Source organism: Carya illinoinensis, chromosome 1, assembly GCF_018687715.1.
Source record: "Carya illinoinensis cultivar Pawnee chromosome 1, C.illinoinensisPawnee_v1, whole genome shotgun sequence".
Classification (NCBI taxonomy): domain Eukaryota; kingdom Viridiplantae; phylum Streptophyta; class Magnoliopsida; order Fagales; family Juglandaceae; genus Carya; species Carya illinoinensis.
In genome coordinates this window covers 56,744,598-56,766,480 of record NC_056752.1, presented here as the reverse complement: position 1 = coordinate 56,766,480, position 21,883 = coordinate 56,744,598, and the positions used below count along the sequence as shown (strand labels likewise).

At 37.9% G+C, this 21,883-nt stretch overlaps 5 protein-coding genes across 9 annotated transcripts; 1 reads left to right on the top strand and 4 right to left on the bottom strand.

Annotated features, from left to right (window-relative positions):
• Positions 1-2,512: 2,512 nt before the first annotated feature.
• Positions 2,513-5,106, bottom strand: LOC122291808 (transcription factor DIVARICATA-like). The gene is made up of 2 exons (XM_043099794.1): positions 3,867-5,106; positions 2,513-3,195 (listed from the first exon to the last, which is right to left on the bottom strand). Exons 1-2 carry the CDS (start codon positions 4,256-4,258, stop codon positions 2,721-2,723), a joined length of 867 nt encoding a protein of 288 aa, XP_042955728.1. The 5' UTR covers positions 4,259-5,106; the 3' UTR covers positions 2,513-2,720.
• A 1,504-nt stretch (positions 5,107-6,610) lies between these two features.
• LOC122291799 (sedoheptulose-1,7-bisphosphatase, chloroplastic) lies at positions 6,611-9,592 on the bottom strand. The gene is made up of 8 exons (XM_043099783.1): positions 9,286-9,592; positions 8,991-9,110; positions 8,632-8,817; positions 8,025-8,106; positions 7,696-7,917; positions 7,341-7,441; positions 7,177-7,248; positions 6,611-7,082 (listed from the first exon to the last, which is right to left on the bottom strand). The coding sequence occupies exons 1-8, from the start codon at positions 9,400-9,402 to the stop codon at positions 6,801-6,803; spliced, it is 1,182 nt and encodes a 393-aa protein (XP_042955717.1). The 5' UTR covers positions 9,403-9,592; the 3' UTR covers positions 6,611-6,800.
• Positions 9,593-10,694: 1,102 nt separating this feature from the next.
• LOC122291739 (uncharacterized protein At2g39920) lies at positions 10,695-13,938 on the top strand. 2 transcript variants are annotated; one of them, XM_043099685.1, is made up of 5 exons: positions 10,695-10,889; positions 11,801-11,946; positions 12,437-12,884; positions 13,184-13,384; positions 13,590-13,938. In XM_043099685.1, exons 2-5 carry the CDS (start codon positions 11,880-11,882, stop codon positions 13,786-13,788), a joined length of 915 nt encoding a protein of 304 aa, XP_042955619.1. In that variant the 5' UTR covers positions 10,695-10,889; positions 11,801-11,879; the 3' UTR covers positions 13,789-13,938. The 2 variants fall into 2 exon arrangements, with proteins under 2 accessions (XP_042955619.1, XP_042955610.1); XM_043099676.1 differs by having other exon boundaries at positions 10,696-10,900.
• Positions 13,939-14,172: 234 nt separating this feature from the next.
• Positions 14,173-16,536, bottom strand: LOC122291720 (glucan endo-1,3-beta-glucosidase 11). The gene has a single exon (XM_043099639.1). It carries the CDS (start codon positions 16,014-16,016, stop codon positions 14,835-14,837), a length of 1,182 nt encoding a protein of 393 aa, XP_042955573.1. The 5' UTR covers positions 16,017-16,536; the 3' UTR covers positions 14,173-14,834.
• Positions 16,537-16,930: 394 nt separating this feature from the next.
• Positions 16,931-21,831, bottom strand: LOC122291711 (uncharacterized protein At2g39910). 4 transcript variants are annotated; one of them, XM_043099616.1, is made up of 10 exons: positions 21,827-21,831; positions 20,494-20,540; positions 19,862-20,393; positions 19,672-19,758; positions 19,308-19,498; positions 18,398-18,593; positions 18,143-18,207; positions 17,549-17,650; positions 17,353-17,452; positions 16,931-17,068 (listed from the first exon to the last, which is right to left on the bottom strand). In XM_043099616.1, the coding sequence occupies exons 2-10, from the start codon at positions 20,532-20,534 to the stop codon at positions 17,057-17,059; spliced, it is 1,326 nt and encodes a 441-aa protein (XP_042955550.1). In that variant the 5' UTR covers positions 20,535-20,540; positions 21,827-21,831; the 3' UTR covers positions 16,931-17,056. The 4 variants fall into 4 exon arrangements, 2 of the variants coding, with proteins under 2 accessions (XP_042955550.1, XP_042955541.1); XR_006236741.1 differs by lacking the exon at positions 21,827-21,831 and having other exon boundaries at positions 17,353-17,444; positions 20,494-20,644; XM_043099607.1 differs by lacking the exon at positions 21,827-21,831 and having other exon boundaries at positions 20,494-20,644.
• Positions 21,832-21,883: the final 52 nt, after the last annotated feature.

Genomic DNA, 21,883 nt, shown 5'->3' with positions numbered 1-21,883 from the left:
ATTTATCAATATATAAGGTGGTGTCGCACCTCAATGCTGTCGGCATGTGGAGATTCAAATGGTCAATCTAAAGCAAATGCATAGCTGTAGAGGAAGAGGAGAGGGACACAAGTAAAATGGGTGTTCATCAAGCAATTATGTTTAAGAAGTCATCATCATCTGCGCCTGTGTATTAGAATCTTGAATGCATGGGATACTGAAATGCGCTCAATATATAAATTTCAATACTTCAATCATTTAACCAAGAAATTTTCAACGTAAAAGTTAAAATTGTAGTGGGCGACTCCATGGATGAAGTCAATTCCCATTCTGAATAGAACAGGTACTTCTTCCCGAAGAGAACCTATTTGCATTGATTTTGTCCTCATTCTTCAAAGATACTTCTTTTCACCATTTTGTGATGTCCAATTAGGAGTGTAAAAGACCAACAGAGTTATGTGCACGCTTCTTGTCATCGCACAGTATATATGTATGCTCCACTATATGGACAGGTCATTACCTAATAATAGAGATGTCGTACAGCTGTTTGGCTTTTCTGAGGGACCTGATACTGAACCTTCTATGTTGCTCTGTTCCATCCCCTCCAGACTTCTCTTTCACTTCTATAAAAGCTACAAAAATATGTAAACTGTAAATATTTCAGTAACTTAGTCATAATTAGTCCACAAGGTCTACCCATTATATCAATCTCAATTTGCATGGTTCTCAAAAGGATTTTGAAGAACAACCTAAAATATTTGTTCTTTAATTGGAGCTTCAACACAAGAAAGGATGGCTAAGTGTAAGATTTACCATCCTGAAAGGTTTTGATCAAAATTGGAATAAAGTGGCCAGGGTGCTTTCTGATGCAAGTTGCAGAAAGACTGTTTTTCTTGAAAAGTAATACAAAGTTGATAGTAATGTCATTTATTGAAGAAAGAAGAAACTTTAACATGAATAACCAAGTTGCTCATGTTGCTTTGGAGATTTTAATGCTAAATGTGTGGCTGAGAGATTGGTATATGCAAAGTGATTTGGGTGGGCACTAAGACTTTTTCAAAACAGTTGCAGTAGCAGCAACATTGGTGGTAGCAGAACCCAAATTGTAATGGCAACTAAAAGAAAAACAAACACAGTAACAGCATATCAGGAAATATTATTTGTTTATTTCATTTGACATTTGTGGAACGCCTACCTTTGAGATAGTGATCCACCATCACCCATTTCATGGCCCCCAAAAGAAGTATCCCTGTATTTTTTTTTTTTAATTAATTTCTCAAAAATAAGATTGTTATAGAATAATCTACTATTTTGCCTGGCATATATCTAAGTGAATTTTATTTTTGCGCACGCGAAGCTGTGGTAATTAAGAACATTCCGTGGATAAAAACTATAAGCATTAGTTCCCTGTTTATCTGCTCGAATTATCAACTCATAGACTGATCAAAGCTATTACACCAAACAAAAATGGGAAATTATACCAAAATTCTGCATAATTTCGAAGCTTGATTCTCTGTTCCGATTAATAGGGTCAAAACGTGAACAAAATATGAACGCAAGTTACGCAACTATAACTCCTTGTTGGATTTGCAAGTAAAATATAGAATCACCACAAAGCACGATGCTTCCGGGGACTAGTAAAAGCTGCAAATATGCTGATGCAACATTCTTGCAACCATCGACAATTGGATTGGCGGATACAGAAATATAAAATATACTGCAAAATTGGATAGGCCCCCCCCACCCCACCAAAAAAAAAAAAAAAAAAAGATGATTTGAAAACACGTAAACCCCATTGCATTGGCATTCTTACGTGGATCTTCCAATGTTCTACAGCGGATTAAAGCATGGGATGCTTTTTAAGTGGAATGCAAACTCAGCTTCGACTAGGCGATGAACGGATGAAGCATGGTCAACTTGGCTATATCATACCTGATAAAGGTGAAACTGCCGGCAAGTGTACTGAGAGAAAAGTAAGCGATCAGATACTGTGGAATGTCCAAAGAGTGATAAGTGAGTCAGCCGGTTTGCCTACTTCACCCAAAGAACATGGCTGCTTGTGTGAAACAAAAATCACAAAACTATTTCATAGTTTAAAGCATACGGACCCTGAATGCAGCAACAACTTCTTAAATATTCATGGCAAGTTATCTTTATGGATCTCAGACAAACCTAGAAATCCAGGATTTTGAATTATAGACTCAGATTAATGGGACTACGTATTTGCAGAACTGGGTAGCTAGCCATCATATTTAGGTTTTGATCTGTCTAAAAATGCGGACAATAACGAAGGGCTAAAGATTACTAAGCACAAACTAACATGATTGCCTGAAACCCAATTGTGCAAGTCAACAACCTTATATTTTGATAAGCAACCTCATTGATATCTTTAACTGGTTATGACTTATGTTTAATTCATCCTCAAACTGCCTACCGTCCATTTTAGTACGTAATGCTAACTCAGTCAAAGCATCCACAGGGATTGATAATTTGATACCTAGGAAAAAATTAGTTCTTCAAGAGGAGGGAAATATGCACATAAATTGAAGCGTCTTCATTTGATTTCATACTTAAGTCTGAGATTTGAATCATTATAATATTTTCTCCTTTTGGATCGTTCAAAAACAATGAAGCTCAAGCCCTCAATCAGGCGATCACACAGAAAAACCATCACAAAAGCACTGACAGTGAAACTATACTGAACATGATCAGCCTAGACTTGTTAAATCGTGATAGCTGCCTTATCCAGGTATTTGATGTCTTGAGGATTGGAATTGAAAGATCGAGTTGTGCGGCTTGGTATGAGTTCCATAATGAGCATTGCCATACAGATTTCGCCCTTGTGCTTTAAAGTCATGTGGAGATGACATTAAAAGGTTTCCACGAGCTGAGTCAAAAACCGTGACTGCTTCATTGGGAGGTTGATTCCAGTCAAGTGACATTCTTGGAGCGCTGGTTGGCTTTTGCTGTAGTTGCAGCACAAAAGACTGATCATATGGGAGAGGTTTATTATTTTCCAGTGTGGTGTCTGTTAGACTGACAGTTGTGATGTCATGGATGCTTGGCCTTCTCTTATCTTTCCCTCCTGAAAGCTGCCTTATAAAGTACTTCTGAGCATGACTTGCCACTTGAGTTGGAGTCTTGGTGATTACATAGTTCCGGGAGATATTTCTCCAGTCCCCCCTACCGTACTTTTGAAGCCCCATCAGAAACCGCCTGTAATTCATTACAAAACAGCCCCAACTTCAAGAACAAAAGCATGACATTCAAAAGATTTCAAACTGCAGAATAGACAATCTAGAGATGAAGGCGAAGTTCAGAATGCCAACAAGTTTGAGACTTTTCAAACTCATCTCCATGTTAAACGACGTCACGGGCCCTATTTACAATTGCTTTGAGCTTCTTTTGTTCGTATTTTGGGCTTTCAAAATTCAAATTACCACTTCATAAACATCTACTAGAAAAACTTAAAAAGTACGACTACTTAAGTAACAATGTAGCATAGTTGAAAATTTATTTAGCTAACAACCAATCGGTTGAAAAGGACTTTTGTTTGGTTATTTTTCTCAAATCGATGACCAAGAAAAAAGAAGTTCAAGTAAGCCAAGCACAATCGTGAGATTAAATCGGTTAGAGCTTTAATTTCATTTAACATTATAATGGAACAGCATCATGTGAGACTACCAATTTGAGATTTTCTTTTCCTTGGTTTCCACAGCAACTGATAAAGGCATTGGAACTAAACAGAGTTTTTAAGAGTCCATATACTCACCTTTCTTTTAGTTTTCTCAACAATGGAAGAAAGAAAACGGTCACCAAAAACCTCATGCGTTCTCACACCTAGAAGCTAAACTCTAAAGATTCCAACGAAATACAAGGGAACTCACCTGTGCTCGTCTTCTGTCCATGGCACTCCTTTCTTCCGTTCCTGATCAGGACCACGAGCTGTTGAAGATTTTCTTCTATGGGCATCAAAGTTGCGATCATCAAACAACTCCATTGTGAAGGAAGAGGAAAGGTAACCGGGAATCGGAAAACGCCCTGCTTCTATATCACTGACATCATCTTCCAACTCCTTGTACTGCTTGATCACATCCCACACAGTCTTTCCCGGTATCATTTCCGCCACTTTTGTCCATCGGTCCGGAGTGTTCTCATCGTATATAGCAAGCGCTCTCTCAAACTTCTTGTTTTCTTCTCTAGTCCATTCTGTGCTCTGGCTCGCTTGGACAAACCAATTGGAGTTTGACATAAACGAAGCTGGATAGAGAGTTTCCATAATTCCTAGTACTAATACACAACAATAGCCCGATAATTCATTTAAGAAGCATTGAAATTAAACTTAAAAAGTGAGATAAGTATTAGAAACAGAGACAGAAGTTAGAAGTTAGAAGGAATGTAATCTTTACAATGATTTAAAACGCATTGATTCAGAATCTTTTACTGGGAATCAAGAATCTTCTTTTCTTAATAGCATCAACTGATAATCTAAAAAAACCCCACCTTTTGAGAATCGAAGGGAATCTTGGAAAAACGTAAGCAATTTTTGTTGCTTCGGTGTAAACCCCAAGAGAGAAACCAAAACCCAGATGGATTTTATTTATTTATTATTATTTTATTTATTTTACTTTTTTAAGCAAAGAAGCCGAAAACTTTCGAAGAAATGAAGCTCAAAAGTGAAAATTTTGAAACTACTCCGAAGCTCCAGAAAATCATGAAAAGAGAGCAAAATACGAAGAACCAAGGAGCAAGATCGTAGAAAAAGGAGGACAAAGCATGACCCAGTGGAGAAAAAAGACGGATTCTGAAGAATCCGGAAAGGAAAAGGCGGGAAACATATATTTTTTCTTGGTTTCTTTGACAAGAGAAGGGTAAATCTATATAAAAAGGATCAGTGAGAAAGCCAAGAATCAATGAATCAAAACCAGTTAAGATTTCTCGGTAGTTTTAAAAGAATTCACAGAACAGAAAAACCCGGATAGGGAATTGGGGGCATGAAATGTAGCAAGTTGAGACTGGAAGAACAGGCCCAGCGACAGTTCCCTCTTATTATTGTAGGGTGTTTGATAATAATGGTTTTTCCTACGCCTAAAAAGAAAAAAGGGTCGTGATTTTTCTCATCTTTGCTTTCTTCTTTTTCCAATGGGCCAAATTAGGTTTCATAATTGATACTATCCTCCCAATGTTTAATTAGGTAAGTTTGATCGATAAATTGTAATGTTGGTCTATTCCTTTTAAGTTTCAAATTATCAAGGGTTTCACCATTTATAACACCCCCCCCCCCCCCCCCCCCCCAAAAAAAAAAAAAACAACTTTTCTCAAGTGCATAGGAACTTCATGATTTTAGTGTAATTGAAGCCAGTGATAAGTCACTCATAACCAATTCTTTTTTTTTCTTTTTTTTTTTTAATTAAGGCGAATTCTGGTTTTGTTTTTTAGAGAGAGAGAGGAGAAAGGTAAACCAGATCTTTCAAACACAAAAATAATCTCTCTTAGAAGGTCTTCAAAAAACAAAAACTCTCGAGATGCACCCACCTTGATTAAAGAAATCAGCAATTTGGGTTGCTACTCTGTAATGTGTTTCACCTGTACAATTAAAACTTAAACCTTGGCAGCACACTGAAATTTGATCCAGAACCTCAAACATAGGCCAAGGCGCTCCACCTTTGACCAACTGCCATTTAACCACTACCATACAGTTAAGACTACTTCGATTACATTGAAAATGGAGCTTACTGTTTACTTGTACACAATCCAAAACTGCACGTACTTGTGCCATATTATCAGAAACAATCCCATAGTTACGAATGGCTGGTTGAGCCAAATAATCCAAATCCTTCCTCGAAAGCCTCTCTGCATTGTGGGAGCAGATCTTGCAAAAATCGAGCGCAATGGATGTTAGAAAAATGAAAGTTTGAACAGCACGACACTTTGTTGAGTAGTCTGCGAATGAAAAACCATCATTAAAATTTGTCTCGTATAATACTCTCAAATTGTCTGTGTTGTCCAAGGATGGTTATACGATGAATTAGACCGTTGGGGCGGCATTCCTGATTCTAAAGTGAAAGAATCAACCTTACTGTAGCTCAGTGGATGGAGCGTCTGTTTCCGAAGCAGAAAGTGGTAGGTTCGACCCCTACCTGGCGCACTTCAAGAGACCCGAATCTTTTTACTATTTTAGTGTAACTACTTCTACATCCACGAACTATATTTGTATTTTAGTAGTATTTCATGTACTTACAAAATATATTTTATCAATTTATCAATAAGTAACATATCAAAACGTATTATTATGTAATTAAAAATACAAATAACATTTTCTATGCTAGTTTATCCCTTGGATTTGACCTCTAGCGTATTTTAATTTTTTTTTCTTTTTTTAAATGTTTAAAAAAGTTACTTTGTGTTTTTTTTTAAATGTTTAAAAAATATTTAGAGAAAAAAAATGAGATTGCACTAGGCGGCACACCCGACGGTATTCGCTGGGCGGCACAGTAGAAAGATCCTTCATTTTGATATATGGACTTATTGTTATGTAATTAAAAATTATAAGAACAAATAGCATTTTCGTTTTAATATATGGATTTTACGTTTAGGATCATCGGGAAGTTTTTTGAACTGAAAATCAAAATTGGTAACAATGTACATGTCGCGTAGCTTATCGATAATTTTCAGCTAGTGTTATCGTTGTTTCACAGGATTTCAACCTTCAATTTCCAAAGTCTCACCATAAGTTGAGTATTTCACTCGTAGAAGACCCACTTATACGGAACCCACTTAACTTGGTTCAAAATTAACAACCAAAAGCAACACTATTTCACTTATGCAGCAGCTCCAACAGGCACCCCAGCCTCAAGCCTGGAGGATCCATATAGAGTTTTTTCGAATCGGACAATCTCATTCTTGGATCCATAAGCAACTTGGGTTCTGTCGTCAAGATTGTTGATCACCTTGTCTAGTACAGATTGACGGCCATCACTGCTGTAACCTCCAGCATTCTCAATCAATAATCCCAAAGGAGCTACCTCAAATAAGAGTCTCAGCTTGGCTTTGGTCGATGGGGAAGTCACATTAGTGAAGATACCCTTTTCTTTCACGATAATCTGCACACATGGAAATCTTGAATCTCGTCAGAATACTTTAACATTCTGAAAAACCACAAAAACAACACAGGATGTTTGAAAGCGAAGGACACACCTGGTTAACATCCGGCACCATTCCTCCGGTGTACCTCAACGTGTACTTCTCGTTTACATAATAGTTGATCAGCTGTTGGGTCACAAATTAAATATCTAATTAGCGGTCTGCCATAAGACTATGATGAAATTTCAAGAATATTAAAACCAAGTAATTAGTGAGACCTTGTTGTAGTCAGGGTTATCAAATGTGGCCCTCAAGTTTCCAGGGGAGAATAGCTTTCCTTCGCCAATTTCTGTTGTCTCCTTGACATGTTGCCATTTTCCTGACAAAATGCACCATGTGATGAGAGGGAGAAGAGAGAGATTCTTACATTTTAAAAACAGGGAACCCTTCATTTCTTGTCAGGTAGGCAACCTTTTTTAATCATTTAAAGAACAATTTTTTGTATAGAGGAAACATGTTTTCCACCAACAGGGGCCTCCAGGCTCCAGTTTTATCATAAAATGATGCGGAGAAGATTAGAAAAAGAAGTTCCAGAAAAAAATCTGGAATTTGATTATATTGTGGAAAGCAGACCTTCATCGAGAAGAAGGAACTCGTGGGTGCCGGGAAAGTCTTTAATAGCAAGAACATATGTAGTTCTGGGACCATAAATGCCCATGGCTGAAGCGACTTGATCTCTTCCTGTCACCCCAGTTAGCTTGTCTCCAGGCCACACCCCAAAGATGGTGCCTACTGTAAAATTTGTGTCCACAATACTGGAGCCGTCCAGTGGATCAAAAGCAACACTAAATCCACCTGTTCATAGTACAAAACCTCATGAAACTGTATTTTCATATATCCTTCTTTTAAGTACTAAAATTTCCAATATTCGAATTTCTATACAGGTGAAATGACTTTTAGACCTTTAACCGGGCCTCCCATGTCTTGGAGTTCAGGAACTTCTTCAGAGCAAGCATATTTGCAGAAATGCGAGTAAGTTAAGGCCTACACAAGAAAAATCAGCGACATTGATTCTGAACTCAAGAATTTATTCAGGAAACAGGAGTAAATTTGGGGGGAAATCACTTATGATTGAAAACGATGTGTAACTTCTTATGCGAATTTCAGTTTATATCACAAATCCAATAGCATCAAGGAATGTTTGTAGGGGTTGCTCATAAACAAGTAGGTAGCTGGAAAGGTTAAAAATGCTACACTTTGTACTTGAAAACAGAAGCTTCGTTCAAAGAAGCATGTCTAAGGCTCTAAGATCTACGATGTTTATTTTAATGTTTCATATCACTTGAAATGTCACATCTACATTTCATGGAATTTAGTTTTGACATTAAGTTTTTACATATCAACTGCACCCTTATCACATCAAAGAGAGAGTCGCATGAAGATGAATCCATTTAAAATTCATTCTAGTGATCATTACTTATCAATGTTTCCATCAGTCACAAATCAAACAGGATTAGAGTAGAAAATAGAACAATTTAGAACACATTGAATGGGGAAACCGAGTCCAACCTCAAAAAGAAGTTTGTCGGCTAGCATATCTACAGCAAGCTGTTCGTCTCCAAAGGAATTCACACATGCTGTTCCTCCACAAGAAGCTGTCCTCACTTTGAAAGATATGGTCCTTAATGCTTCTCCCATGCACGTCATCAACCTGATTAGTCCCTTATCTGGGGTAGCCTTTGCAAGGAACTCTTCCTACAAGTACAAAGTCATATAAAATCATACTTTATCCTTGCTTCCTGAATTCCCTCCTTCTACATGGCTAGATTTCACTAGATGTGGAATTCAGAACATGTATTACTCACACAGGTTGTCCAGCTTTTAACAGATTAGGCTCATGAAATAGAATTAGCCTCCATGCAACTTACCAAGCTATCGCCGATTTCGCATCTTGTTTCAAGGGAAGAGCTCTTAGTCTTGGAAACTTTCAGTGATGATTTTGGCACCACTCTTAATGATTCCCCAAAGAGTGAGCTTGATTTCAAACTCTGCCATGCATGTCAGAACACTTTTTTACAAATTGGATACAGTTCATAAGTTTGATTGAATAAGTACTATATCATATGAACCATTCAATGATTTCATTCAAAACAAAGTAAATATAGAAAGGTTAACAGGAATATTTGCACCCATATGTGGTATTAAAACTCTAATTTTTCATACCCGGGAGGTGAAAGATGGAGAGATGGATGGTGGAGATACTAGAGCAGTTGAATGCTGAGAAGGAACTGTACTAGGCAAGAATGCCCCACGTGTATAGCACGCTATGCCGGTCTCCATGCTCACAAGTGCAGATTGTAATTCAAAGCAAAGACCAAAATTACAAGCAGCCACTTAGGTTGTAGTAATGTCTTTGGGTGTGTGCTATTGCATCTCACGTCTTTCGCATGGAAACTGGGGAATGGTGAAGGATAGCATATGAGTGGTTAATAGCCGTCAGCCAGGTTGCATAGATAGCTGATAATGTGGCATGGGCTAAGGTTAATCAAGTATCCGCTCAGATTTATGTGGCTCTGCTCTGATCCTATAAACAGACACAATTAAAAGCCCCACCTGCGTTTGACGGCCTGTATTCGGTAGTCTGCATACGTATTGGTATTTAGTTTGTTAGTGGGAGATTTTAGATAGATAGGATTACTACGTACTCACTCAATGCCACAATGTCGGACTGCGACTTGTTTAACAAGTAGATTATTATTTCAGATTTTCCATTAATGTTTTGTCTCTTTCTACGAATCGGTCTGTACGAGGGTCACTTGGGCCAATCACTCAGCATGACAAATAATTAATGGGAATAGATTTTCAATATATTTCTTTTCATTTTCCCGTTCCATGCATGTAATGGAAATTATATTGTCAGATAAAAAAAAAAATAGATATTACAATATGACGTAAGGATAATAAAAAGGTGGTTACATAAAAAGCCAAAACAATAATAAATAAAGAGAAAAAATGAGATTGAAGGTGAATATGAGGGGCCAGGGCCCACTTTTATACACTTGATTGGGCCCGTTATCCTTGCTTTCCGACCCAAATCATGGGCCCTGTTCTGTTGGAGCTAGCCCACCAATAAATCAGTCCGCATTTGGACGGATAAGTATTAAAAACCAATAAATCAATCTTCATATGATAATATCCTCCACTATTCAGTACGTACCTTCTCACACATAAATCAAGTCATTATATGTATAAATTAAAATATAAAAAAGATCATCTAATCAGTTTTTTTAAATTAAAAAGCAGAAAATCAAAACAATTTCTTAATTAATTCCTAATACGAAATATAGTTAAAAAGTTTTATTTAAACAATTTTCCATCCTAAGTTCCTACTTACTCACTTTCGAAAATCAGTTCAAGATTTTTCTTATCCGAAAACTTTTCATCTTACCTGCCCACCACTTTATATAAAAACACATCTAAAAAATTTCAAAAAATAATTTCTTTACTCTTACAAATTTCAATAACAAGAATTAAAATATATATATATTTTTAAAAAAAGGAAAAAAAAATAAAAAAGAATCACTTACCAAATATCTCGTTGCTTTTGTGCTTATTATTAAAATCCTTTACGTTGGTAATCTCGGAGAGACCCCACGAGGCACGCTAGCTATCATTCTCGTACCAAATAATACGAAGGAAGCTTCCTTCGTCAGATCTTGTGGGAGTCTGGAGATAGCCAGAGAGTAGCGGAATATCAGCCCTGGAGTTTGCTAGAGCTTAATTCATCTTAGCCTATGCCCTCTTCCTGAAATCACCTTCTCTTCAATGTCTCTCTCTGGTACTCTCTCTATCTCTCGCATCAAATTTGCCTGATTAGATAGCTTCAAGTATTTACTTTGCTGGATGACTTCTGTAGAATATTTGCTAAAAAAAAAAAAAAGAATTAAAGGATTAATCCAATTATGTTGTTTCACGACCACACCAATTGAAACTTGAAGGGTTCCAACAATCCGATCACCTTAGCGTTTTATGGACCCAATAAATGATTTTATATTATTTGCATCATTATGGCTGATCGGATAGTTTAAAATTTTTAAGATTCAATGCCTTTTCTTTTTCCGGGTCTTTATTTATTGCTAGAATTCATACTGATGGGCATATAATGAACACGATGTTTTGAATGGGCAATTCTGAAGAATATATTTTATCGGAAGACTGATTTTATTTTTGGGGGGGGGGGGGGGGGGGGGGGGGATCATTGTAGTTGGTCTGTATCTTATTAATCGGAGGTTGAGAAACTCAATAAAAACCTCCACTGATTGACCCCCTCCATCAGGATAACCTTTCATTTTTTAGGCCATTTAAAAAAAAAAAAAAAAACATGTTCATTCCTCGTCAATTTCCTATATTTATTTTTTTTCTCTTTTTCAAAAATAAAACAAGATTTTTTTTTTTTTTTTTCAGAAGTCATGTCGCTTCTAATATAAATACATGATATTCTAGAAAAATCACTATCTGTTTACTTTTTAGTCGTTCTTGATTTCTTGGTATAAATGTGATGGACAAAGAAGTTGAGATGTGGTACAGATGATTTTTTTTAACGTAGTAAATGAAGCTGCTTGTAAGTTATGGCTTTATTCAAATATTAATATTTTTAGTCATAGGAGTGCATATTACTTTAAAATAATGTAAACCCAAATGAGGCTGGTGTTTGACGAGTTTGAACACTGTATTTCAGGTGTCCATTCTATCATCCGGAAGCAATTTGAAGATTCTTGTGTGCACTGCTTTTGCCATTGATTTTTAATTTAGGAATCATGTCTGCGTATGCCCATGAAATGGAGCGGGAGATCTCAGCCCGGAGTCTCTCCAGTAGAAATTCTGGTATGTGATACCTTCTCTTACTCACCACTTTTTAACTATCTTATGGAGTACTAGTAGTTTATGCCATTTGAGGGTCATTAGGGCAGTATACAAGTGCTATTGTGAGAATCTAGAAACTCTCTCAAGTTCCAATTCATAGAAATCTGTTTATTGTTGCGGAACTGTGTTATCATCAACTGTTTTATCTGCAAAATGTTTTAAACAAATACCTAAAACCTTAAATTACCCTCTTATATTTGTTTGCAAAGTTGAAATTGTATTAAACTTAGGAACAAACAATGTAAACTTGGATAATGGAACTTCTTGTGTTTATTCAAAGAAGGCCTTCAAGTGGTACACCGTTTGTGCCTATCATCATGTGCCGCATGTACTGGGCCACTGGCCTGCTTGGTAGGCTATTTGACATGTATTGAAGCCAGAATACATTTTTAATTGTCTTTGGGATTAATTTTGATATACGTCCTGTCTGATTCTTTTTCTTTGGGCACAGAGATGGGAAGCCGGTATGTGATGGAATCAGGGTTCTACATGACATCTTTTGCTGCAACGATCTTCATTGCTTCACTTGTAACTGTCGGGGTTTTACTAATCACTTTGCTGATTACATTAACAGTAATGTTGCAATCTTGTCAGAGTAAGAGTTCAGGGGTTGTTGAGATTCAGAAAACAGTCGATGATTACAATGGTTGCAAGTTTTTTGCTCTGTATCCAGAGCTCAACATCTTGGAAGCAGATGAAATCCCTTCAACTTGCCAGGCTTTCGCTATTTGGTATATTAAAGCTGGTCAATATGCCAAAGATTTAAATGCTACCATGCAGGCGGTCGAGAATTACTTCAGTAGCATTACATCACCAAATGATGGTCTTGACGTCGTATTGATGGACGTAGATGACATTCTTTCCTCAGATCCTCACCATACTAATCTATTAATGCACAGGTATTTTCCTGCACCTTTTTAAGTTGTTCTTTTTTTTTTTTTTTTTTTTGGTTTTTTTTTCCGTTTCATGGCAGAGTTTTGAGTGGGCTTCATAGATTGGATTTCTGAATCTAGTGAAATCTTTTTGAAATTTTATAGTCCTCATGTATGGTTAGGTTGGTTTTCTGTAAAGTGCCTGTTCATTGTCAAGCGTCTTCTAAAAAAAGTCACATTTGAGTTCTTCCAATCTTGATTTACTGAATTAATTGGTTTAGTACTTCATCATCCTATCAAGATGAAACTGATTCTCCTTGGTACAGATTTGAGCAGTTCGGTTGTCATGATTGTGTCAAAGAGGCTACGCATCTGAAGCACCTCCTTATATTTAGATTATACATGAAACTTCGAGCTGGCGGGTGGCCTTTGGTTTTGTTATCAAGAAGGTCTTTGATACAGAAGAATGCCACTGTAGGGCATCTTATTTCTGCAGGATACAGTGGTTGGACCTCATTGATTATGAGGTATTGTTAATATGTTGCTTTATTTTATTTTAACCCTATAGGTGAACTGCGAGCCTTTTAAGCCGTAACGAATGTTTTCTGTTGTCTTGGTCCCCCTAACAAGGCTTTTCTGAAATAATTATTTTTATTATTATGAAGTATATGCTGTAATAGTCTTCTATTATGCCGCCTATGCTCTTTGCTAAAATGTTCATTATCCATGCAGATCAGACGAGGAATTGCAAATGGATACCTGTCAGTACTTCTCTACGCGAAGGGCTCTAATGCAAAGAGATGGCATCCGAATAACAGGCGTGATAAGCAGCCGCATGGATGCTTTAACTGGCCCATATTTAGGAAAGCGTATTTTTAAGCTTCCAAATGCTCTATATTACAATTTTGAGAGCACATCTATTTCAGAATAGATGAGTTCATGGCTAAAAATTCTTTGGGAGTTTCCGATTGTAAACTCGATGCAGAGATCTCCAATTTAGTTGATAATTGTTATTATCAGATATTTGTATATATTTGTTCAATCTTTTCATATATTTTACATGAAGTGACTTAAAGAACAATAGAGTTCAACCAGAAGAATATGTCGATGAATGAGTGAATTACTGATGACAGAAGAAAGAAGGCCATAAGGCATGGTTGACAACTCCACGACATACTTTCCAAACAACCTGGAAAATACAGGGTTTAGAATACCCAATAATTTTCAGCAACACAGGTACCTGAGGCTGGAAGTAGGGCAGAGGTTTGACCACCAGTGGTGCAAATAACATCCCCTGGACGAGTCGAGGTGAATCTGTGCCGCCCGCACTAGCTTGGAGATTCAAGGTGGTGGTTGGAGGCTTCATTTGCATACTTCTTGTGCCGATTAGCTTAAGACCAGAGTTCTTTGTGTTCCTTAGTGATATCCCGATGAATTTGTGGGAGGTCAAATTACCATTGTTCGTTCCACTTGTGCCTAGTCGAAACTTCTATGCATCCAGCATTTATTGTCCCATCCAAGATAATTTCTAATTTGTAAGTAAGCTACAGTTCCTTAACATCGAAATTGTGCAGCTTCTGGGTTTGCCTTTTCAGGTTGAAGATTTTAACAGTACTAACTGCTGACACAGGCACACAAAATGCCTTTAAATTTGGGTTTCAAATAACATACCAGCAGATGAGATTTTAGGTGAAACATAAGCGGTAAGCCACATTTCATTGAATTTGTTTTTTTTCAAAGACCTCACGTACATCGTCAACTTGAAGACAGTTTTCGGCCATTAATGTACCACTACAAAGTCTCAGCCTAACTCGCCAACTTCAACGAGAAACGGAAATCTCGACCCTGAGCCAAATCACGTAATAACAACTCTGCCATAGAATTATCGTCTCTAATACAAAGAGACGTATCAGCTCAAACCACATCTCCTCAAAATCTTGTTATCCAAAGGAGCTTCAACACCAAAGAAACAGAGCATCACCAGCTGAGCAAATGCAAAGGTCCACGTATTAAATTTACTGCAACAGCAACCGAGCAAAGATAGAGAAAAGCCCGACTCCCTCCGGTGCTGTCTGATCCAGAGAATTCGATCTCGTACTTCTTGGTCATATTGGAAAACAGAATTCCCCAACTGCGCTCATGCCGAGTCGTTCCCCGCCTAATTTCGTCATCAAACAGCTCGTATATGTAAGCCTCCGCCACCCCTTCCTTCCTCAGCGGCGTGCCGAGTCCGGATTTCAAGTGCGCCACGAGGCCTCGAAGGTACATCTCGGCGTAGGCCGAGTTGGCATCAACCTCCAGCGCATCGCCCGAGCTTGGCCACCCTGTCTCGGCCACAACCACCGGAATGTTCTCGAAGCCCACCGCTGTCATGGCACTGATTGCGGCATCGACCATCATGTCGAAGAGGTTCCGGTAACGAACGCCGGTGATCAAGTCGTCACGGAAATTAAAAGGGTGCTCCTGAAACAGAGCAAAGCCAATGGGAATCTCGCAGTTCAACCTGTACACCTTGTAGGGATAGATGTTGATCAAGAAGGACGAGTTGGTGTCCCGCAAGAACTGAAGCAACGGTTTGATCAGATTATCTGAAGCCAGGCCTTGGAACTCGGCAGAGGAGGGAGGAAACGGAGTGGAAATGATGTTGACGAAGGAGAAGGAGGTGGAGACGGAGATCTTGCGGATGCCAAGATTGCGAAGCGCCAGGTGTACGTTACGGATTGCGGGGAGGAGGAAGGAGTAGAACCCGGAGGGGGAGGCGGAGAGTAAGTCATTGCCGACGGAGATGGTGGTGATACGAGCGCGTGGGTAGAAGGGGACGACGTGGACGTAAAGCCAGCGGAGGGCCATGGAGCGGTTGGAGGCGATGGGTTGGACCAAGGGGTTGGGAATGGTGAGGAAGAGGGTGGTATTGGTGTAGGTGAAGGCGCGGGTGAGGGTTGGGTCAGGGTTGAGGACGCGGATAGAGTTAAAGCCGAGGGAGGAGATGGCTGTGGCAATGTGGACAGGTGGAGCTGGCTTTGGCTGAGTGGTGCTGGGGACGGGGGTGAAGTAGGTGACGCCGAGGGTGGTGGGAAGCGAGTTGGTGGTTATTAGGAGGAGAGAGAAGAGGTAGAGAGAGAGAATGAAAGTGGAGGAGGAGAGTGGAGGAGGAGCCATGGAGGCTATGCCGTTAGTTCGGGAGGAGGGGGGTTTTTAGATTAGGAAGTTTTGGAGGGTCTTGGGGTTTTGAAATTGAGAGCGCTAGGGAGGAGGTTACTTTTAGGCCGTTGGGATCGGTTGAGTAAAGGCGGTTATTAAGTTTTGTAGGAACGGAGGGAGGGAGGGTAACGTCAGGCGAATCAGCTTGACAAAAGTCTGGTCAATGCTGTAGCTGGGATCTTTTACCCTCGAAAGTACCTTTTCATACAGAAATTATTATTTATAATCATGTGTATTTTTATGATATAATTTAGGTGGTTTTTTTTTTTTTTTTTTTTTTATATCAATTCAAACCACTTAAAAACTATTCTGTGTTTGAAAATAATAAAGATAGTATTTCCCTCTACACTGTAATGTTTTACTATGGACCACTGATATCTGCATTGCCCAAATCTTATACACGGTTTGGGCTCCATGATCACTCCGGGTCTGCACAAAATTAGGGGGCTCTAAGGCAGTTGAGCCTCCTCTCCATCCAAATCCTCCCCTCCCCTCCCCCTCCCCCCACATATTAATTTCCCATCCGGAGACTTGTTTCCTGCTCTTTCTTTAGTTCCAGAACCCCCAACACAATCAAGGCTTTGCTGGACAATGAAGAAGAATTAAAAAAGGCAGTTGGATGGTTCTTTCCTAATTTAGTTACTCACTAACTATTTGGCGGTGAACTCCTAGTTTTTTCAAGCTGTTGGGGATTATTCTTTTACTTGTCAGGCCAAACACGGTATCACACTCTTAAGCAGTGAATGTAAAACACGTGAGCCATCCCCTTGTGAAATGCTAACCTAAAAGTTTTCTACTCTATATTAATCTTTCGTTAGCTATTTGTATTACATGATATACATACCAACGGTTGTGGGCTTATGCTCGAGAAATATGGAAACACCATATATTAAATAAGGAAAGTTATATAGTGCTCATAATTACATGTAAACGGATCCCAAAATGAGCTATTTACATCATATCTTAAGCAATAGCGCATTCCGTTTGCTTCCGAAAGATCATTGAATGACCTGCATCACATACCACAGGTTAATAGGTAAGAAGAACAGAACATGTATGAAATCACGATAGGACCTTCGGGTAGCCTAATAATAAAAACAGCATCGAAAGGAGATGGAACTCGATAAGTTCGCTTCAGATCCCCTCCCCCCTTGTTGAAATTGTTTTACTAGTGCTGCTGATAGTTTACAGCATGCCACGCTCAATAAGCTCTCTTAGGGCTTTCAATTGAACCAACCACACTGCAATTATTATTCATGACTTCATGTGCAGCAACAAAGAGCATAATTCTTACCGTCGCTGTGTCTTTTCTGCTTAGTGATGACTCAAGATTTGTCAAGTTTGGATCATCCTTGTGCTTGCCCCAGGCTGCTTTGAATTGCATACCTTTACATCTTGTGATTACAGGAAGAATATCAAAACAAAAATCATCTAAGAATAAATCCTGTTAAATTTCATTATTATCCTGGAAATCATGACACAACCCTTACTGTTGGAGTAAGATCAATATCTGAACAATTTGTCCTCTAACTTCTTTGTGAGTCCTCTTCAATGCTGCCTCTTTATACAAAATAGTGAGTTCATCAACCAACCTGACACCAAAGCATGGAATTGTAACCACAACAGGATGCATCAATTCTGGTAATATACACTTAGCTTCTTAAAAAATACATGCTTTAATCAAGTCTCAGTTGGGAAAAATGGGAAAATGACAGGTAAATCCATTGACAGCCATAACTTAGAAACAGCATTGACCACAAACCGGACGTGAAGAAAGGTGACACAGATAGGGGTTCAGATGCCTTTCTTTTTTGCTGGAATTTTTTAATATAAATTATGTTCCTTCTTGATGGCATTTAATGAGTTTGATTCTTGTTCTAAACACTTGTTCAATGAGGTAAAGTGAAAATCATAAGATTCCTACCTCATTCTATTTGACATATGTAAGTTCCGATCTTTTAGACCATCCACTATATATTCAGATGCATGCAAGACAATGAAATGAATATCATTGCAGAGAACTTCCAAATGCTTCCTAAATGTACATTCTATGGATAATAAAGCATGATTACCTAGAGGTTTACCTTCCAACATATAGTGTGTTCCTTATCCATGTTAACCTTAAGATAATTTGGATCCTTTCCAGAACCTGCATGCAATTAAAAAAAATTCAAAACTTGTATATCAGTTACTGCATCCAACAAACATCAGCTCCAGTAAATTATGCTAGGCTTTCCCTAGACTAATTTTTCAATGAGAAAAGCACAAAAAATGAAACTTCATCAGTGAGGTTGTGAAATATTATATTAAATTTAAAAAGAACTTGTAATTATTCTCACCAGTAGAACAGTCTCATCATCATCGGCATGCATCCACTTAAAGAAAAGGGGAAAAATACGCCTAAAATGAGCTAATAACACAAGACCAACACCACTTAAAAGTGGCTCAATATATTTGAGCCATGCAATCCGACGCTCCTTGTTCCTTGGCTGCCGCTCCAAGTGACTTAACATCTCATTCAACATCCTTTCAAACCTAAACAGTGGGACACAATAATGAGTAAACAACAATCTCCATAAATATGCAATAGCTGGACAACAAGAGGCATGTATACAACATCTCTAAACCTGCATCAAACAGCAGCCTAGAGTAATATATTCATAATCACATTGAACTCTACAAAATATATTTATATAACTGATCTAAAATTAGTGATATTCAATCAGCCAGACAAAACTAGGCTGTGTTTGGTTGTTGGAGTGAGTTCAACTCATCCCAAACCAATCATTGATGGGACCCACTACTTTTTTAACTTCCCATAAAAAAGTTAAATTTATCTCAACCTACTTTATACATTTAAACACATATCTCAACCTATTTACATTCAAACGCAGTCTCCCGTCTCTGATGCAGTGTGTCCAGAAAGGGTGAAAAAAGTCAACACAATCAGGTACCTTATATAACATATTTGACTTGCATGGGGAAAAGAATAAAAGATTGCTTTCATTCTAACTAATCACTGACTAGAGTAATACCAGAGAAAGTTTCCTTTTGAAACTCTTTTTAATCATGATCCATATTCAAAGTTTATGTTAGTACTTGATTACATAAAAAATATTCCCCATCAAGACATACCGTCCATGATTATAACATGCATAATTACGTTCATTCGTTTTTCAAAAGAACACCTATAAAAACTCATCAGAAATAACAGTCAAGAAGTGAAGGAATGTAGACAAATAAGCATACCATGGGCTACGAGGATTGCCCCTCTGAGTACAAGTCACAAGAAGTGTCGACATCTCAACTACATGGTGCCATATATCATCACTAGAAGCAATATTATGGCAGCATGCATCAAGAATCACATCCTCATACCCGCCCAGATCCGTGGCATCAACATTTTTTGCAAGATGTGTAAGGCTAATCATGCCCTGGCCCTAAAAAAAGGAAAAAAGAGTATCATGCACCCAATGTGACACCTATCCAGTATAAATTTATTTTATTTCTTTGCACATATTCACTCAAAATAAGCTCTGGCTTCCCATTGAAAATATATCTTACTTGAAGCTGATACTACAGAAAAAAAAATAAAAAATAAAAATGCACATACTTTCACCTCCGCTGACCAGTGATCAAGCGCAGTCAATGCACAAGGAATCACCAAAGTGCACAGTTGTCCCAAATAAGGATAACCAACCTATCAGGCAAATAAATGTAAATAAGCTCACATGAGCATGAAAAATCAACATTTTCCTCGTCTTCACCCTTTCAAATCTGAAAAAGAATATCCAAAGCACAACCTGAGTGACAAACCATCTAAACTGATAAGCTGCTACGATGGCGAACCCTACCGGAACCCGAGCCGACGCGGCCAAGGCCTCGTGGCTCTCGTCCGACTTATCTATCGAGCTCTCCTTAATCCTTTCCTTAAACAATGGCAGCACCTCCGGAATCAATTCCACCACAAGTCTCCTATCTTCAGGAATCGAACCAATATCCACACCCAACTCAACGATCCTCTTTGCATTTGTTTCGCCAAAAACGCCACAGTATGCTTCGGAGAGCTTGCAAAAGGACGAGTTTGCAGAGACCGACAGGTGCTGGGGAATCCACGAGAGGATTTCGTGGGTCGAGGACTGGGAGGAGGATATCAAGGCGCAAGCGAAGGTAAAATCTCTTATTAAAGCATGAATTTGGGCCTCGGCGATGCTAGGGTACAGCGAGGCTTTGTGTGGGAGGAGGGGTTCTATTAGGGCTTTGACAGAAATGTAGGAGCCCTCTGGTGGAGTGTATTGGATTTTGGAGAGCGACTCCGTTATTGGCTCCGATAACCTTCAAAAAATTAAAATGAAATTAATAGAAGGAAGACATGGAGAGAGAGAGAGAGAGAGAGAGAGAGAGAGAGAGAGAGAGAGAGAGAGAGAGCAATTACTGAATGAGAAGGTGATGGAGGTCGGAGAACGATTTCGACATTATAGACTCGGTTTGGATCTTCACTCACTCGTTAAGACTCTGAGGAGTTCCGAATTCGGTTTGGGGAACGAAGATGCTATCCATTTGCTCGCAGAGGTATTACGAAACGACTGTCCTCAAACGGGCCGTCGTTGGCATGGTGAAAGTCGTGCACTTACTAGAAATCTAGACCCAACCCAGGTTTGTTCATGGGCCATGGCCCATGGGTCATCCATCCTCTGCCTGTAATTTTAGTTTTTCATTAAAAATATTAATTTTAATATATAATCGTCCACTTTTCCAAATGAAATTAATAAAAAACAGACTACGTGTCTAAAATTATGAAAAAAACGTTACATTATTTCTAAAATTATTCTATCTAATATATATTAAAAAGTAATATGGAATGATATAATAAAATAGCATTTTCAAATTATAATATAATTTCGGTATGGCTTTGTGTTTACCAGATGTGTAATTGACAATCTTTCCTAGCCAACATTACTTGCATTAGACCCTCATCCGTAGTGAGAAAAATAACGTTTCGCATGGATTCAATAAATTACAAAGATAAATATGAATACTAAGTCCTACATTTTTTAGTTATCAGATGAAATAGGACTCTAATTTTTACAAGTAGTCATTCATTTTTTTTCCAAGGTTTTACAATTAGGACATGTATTTTGAACTGGACATTGACGCGTTAATCAAACATAATTTTCGTGATTTTAATTTTATATTTGAATAGTCAAATAAGATGAGATGAGATAAAGAATTTATAATAATTTGTATTGATTTTTTTAAAATATTGTTATAATATAATTTTTGTTTTGATATTTAAAAAAGTTAAATTGTTTTGTGTAATTTGTTTGGAAGTTTAAAAAATTTATAATGATTAGATCCAAAATTAAATATTTTAAATTAAAAAATATTATATTTGAGTAATACTTAGAAAAGAAAGAAGATCAAATGGAATGAAATAAAACCATTCTATCTTCCAAACAACACCTAATCAATAAGGCACAATCCCTTGTATTGAAGTTTAATTAAAAAAAGATGTGGGACAAATATGCTTTTTTTTTCAGACATCTTGTTTTCATGTATATAATTAATGTAACTAACTTTTAGAGACCAAAATTGACATCAACATAACTACTAGGCTTGTACATCATTGTCAATGTAAAGGAAACATGAGATTAATCCATGATTTAGTTTATCTTTCTGATAGCCTTTAAAAACAAAAAAATCCTGATTACCTGTCTGACATAAGAGGTGGAAACGAAAGAAATAAAATAACGTCTGGCCCACCGAACTAGGAAGAGCGAGCGCGAAATGTTTAGATGCCCTCACGACCTCAACGAAGTTGTCCG

Excerpts from the sequence above, each read along its gene's own strand:
- LOC122291739 (XM_043099685.1), top strand. The coding sequence starts at position 11,880 with ATGTCTGCGTATGCCCATGAAATGGAGCGGGAGATCTCAGCCCGGAGT. Across the intron at positions 11,947-12,436 it reads TCTCTCCAGTAGAAATTCTG|AGATGGGAAGCCGGTATGTG; the intron begins GTATGTGATACC and ends CTTTGGGCACAG. Across the intron at positions 12,885-13,183 it reads ACTAATCTATTAATGCACAG|ATTTGAGCAGTTCGGTTGTC; the intron begins GTATTTTCCTGC and ends TCCTTGGTACAG.
- LOC122291711 (XM_043099616.1), bottom strand. The coding sequence starts at position 20,534 with ATGTCGAAATCGTTCTCCGACCTCCATCACCTTCTCATTCA. Across the intron at positions 19,499-19,671 it reads ACTGGTCAGCGGAGGTGAAA|GGCCAGGGCATGATTAGCCT; the intron begins GTATGTGCATTT and ends TCCTTTTTTTAG. Across the intron at positions 18,208-18,397 it reads ATGATGAGACTGTTCTACTG|GTTCTGGAAAGGATCCAAAT; the intron begins GTGAGAATAATT and ends AATTGCATGCAG.
- LOC122291799 (XM_043099783.1), bottom strand. The coding sequence starts at position 9,402 with ATGGAGACCGGCATAGCGTGCTATACACGTGGGGCATTCTTGCCTAGT. Across the intron at positions 8,107-8,631 it reads CCGACAAACTTCTTTTTGAG|GCCTTAACTTACTCGCATTT; the intron begins GTTGGACTCGGT and ends TTTCTTGTGTAG. Across the intron at positions 7,083-7,176 it reads TGGTGCCGGATGTTAACCAG|ATTATCGTGAAAGAAAAGGG; the intron begins GTGTGTCCTTCG and ends CCATGTGTGCAG.
- LOC122291808 (XM_043099794.1), bottom strand. The coding sequence starts at position 4,258 with ATGGAAACTCTCTATCCAGCTTCGTTTATGTCAAACTCCAATTGGTTT. Across the intron at positions 3,196-3,866 it reads TGGACAGAAGACGAGCACAG|GCGGTTTCTGATGGGGCTTC; the intron begins GTGAGTTCCCTT and ends AATGAATTACAG.
- LOC122291720 (XM_043099639.1), bottom strand. The coding sequence starts at position 16,016 with ATGGCTCCTCCTCCACTCTCCTCCTCCACTTTCATTCTCTCTCTCTAC.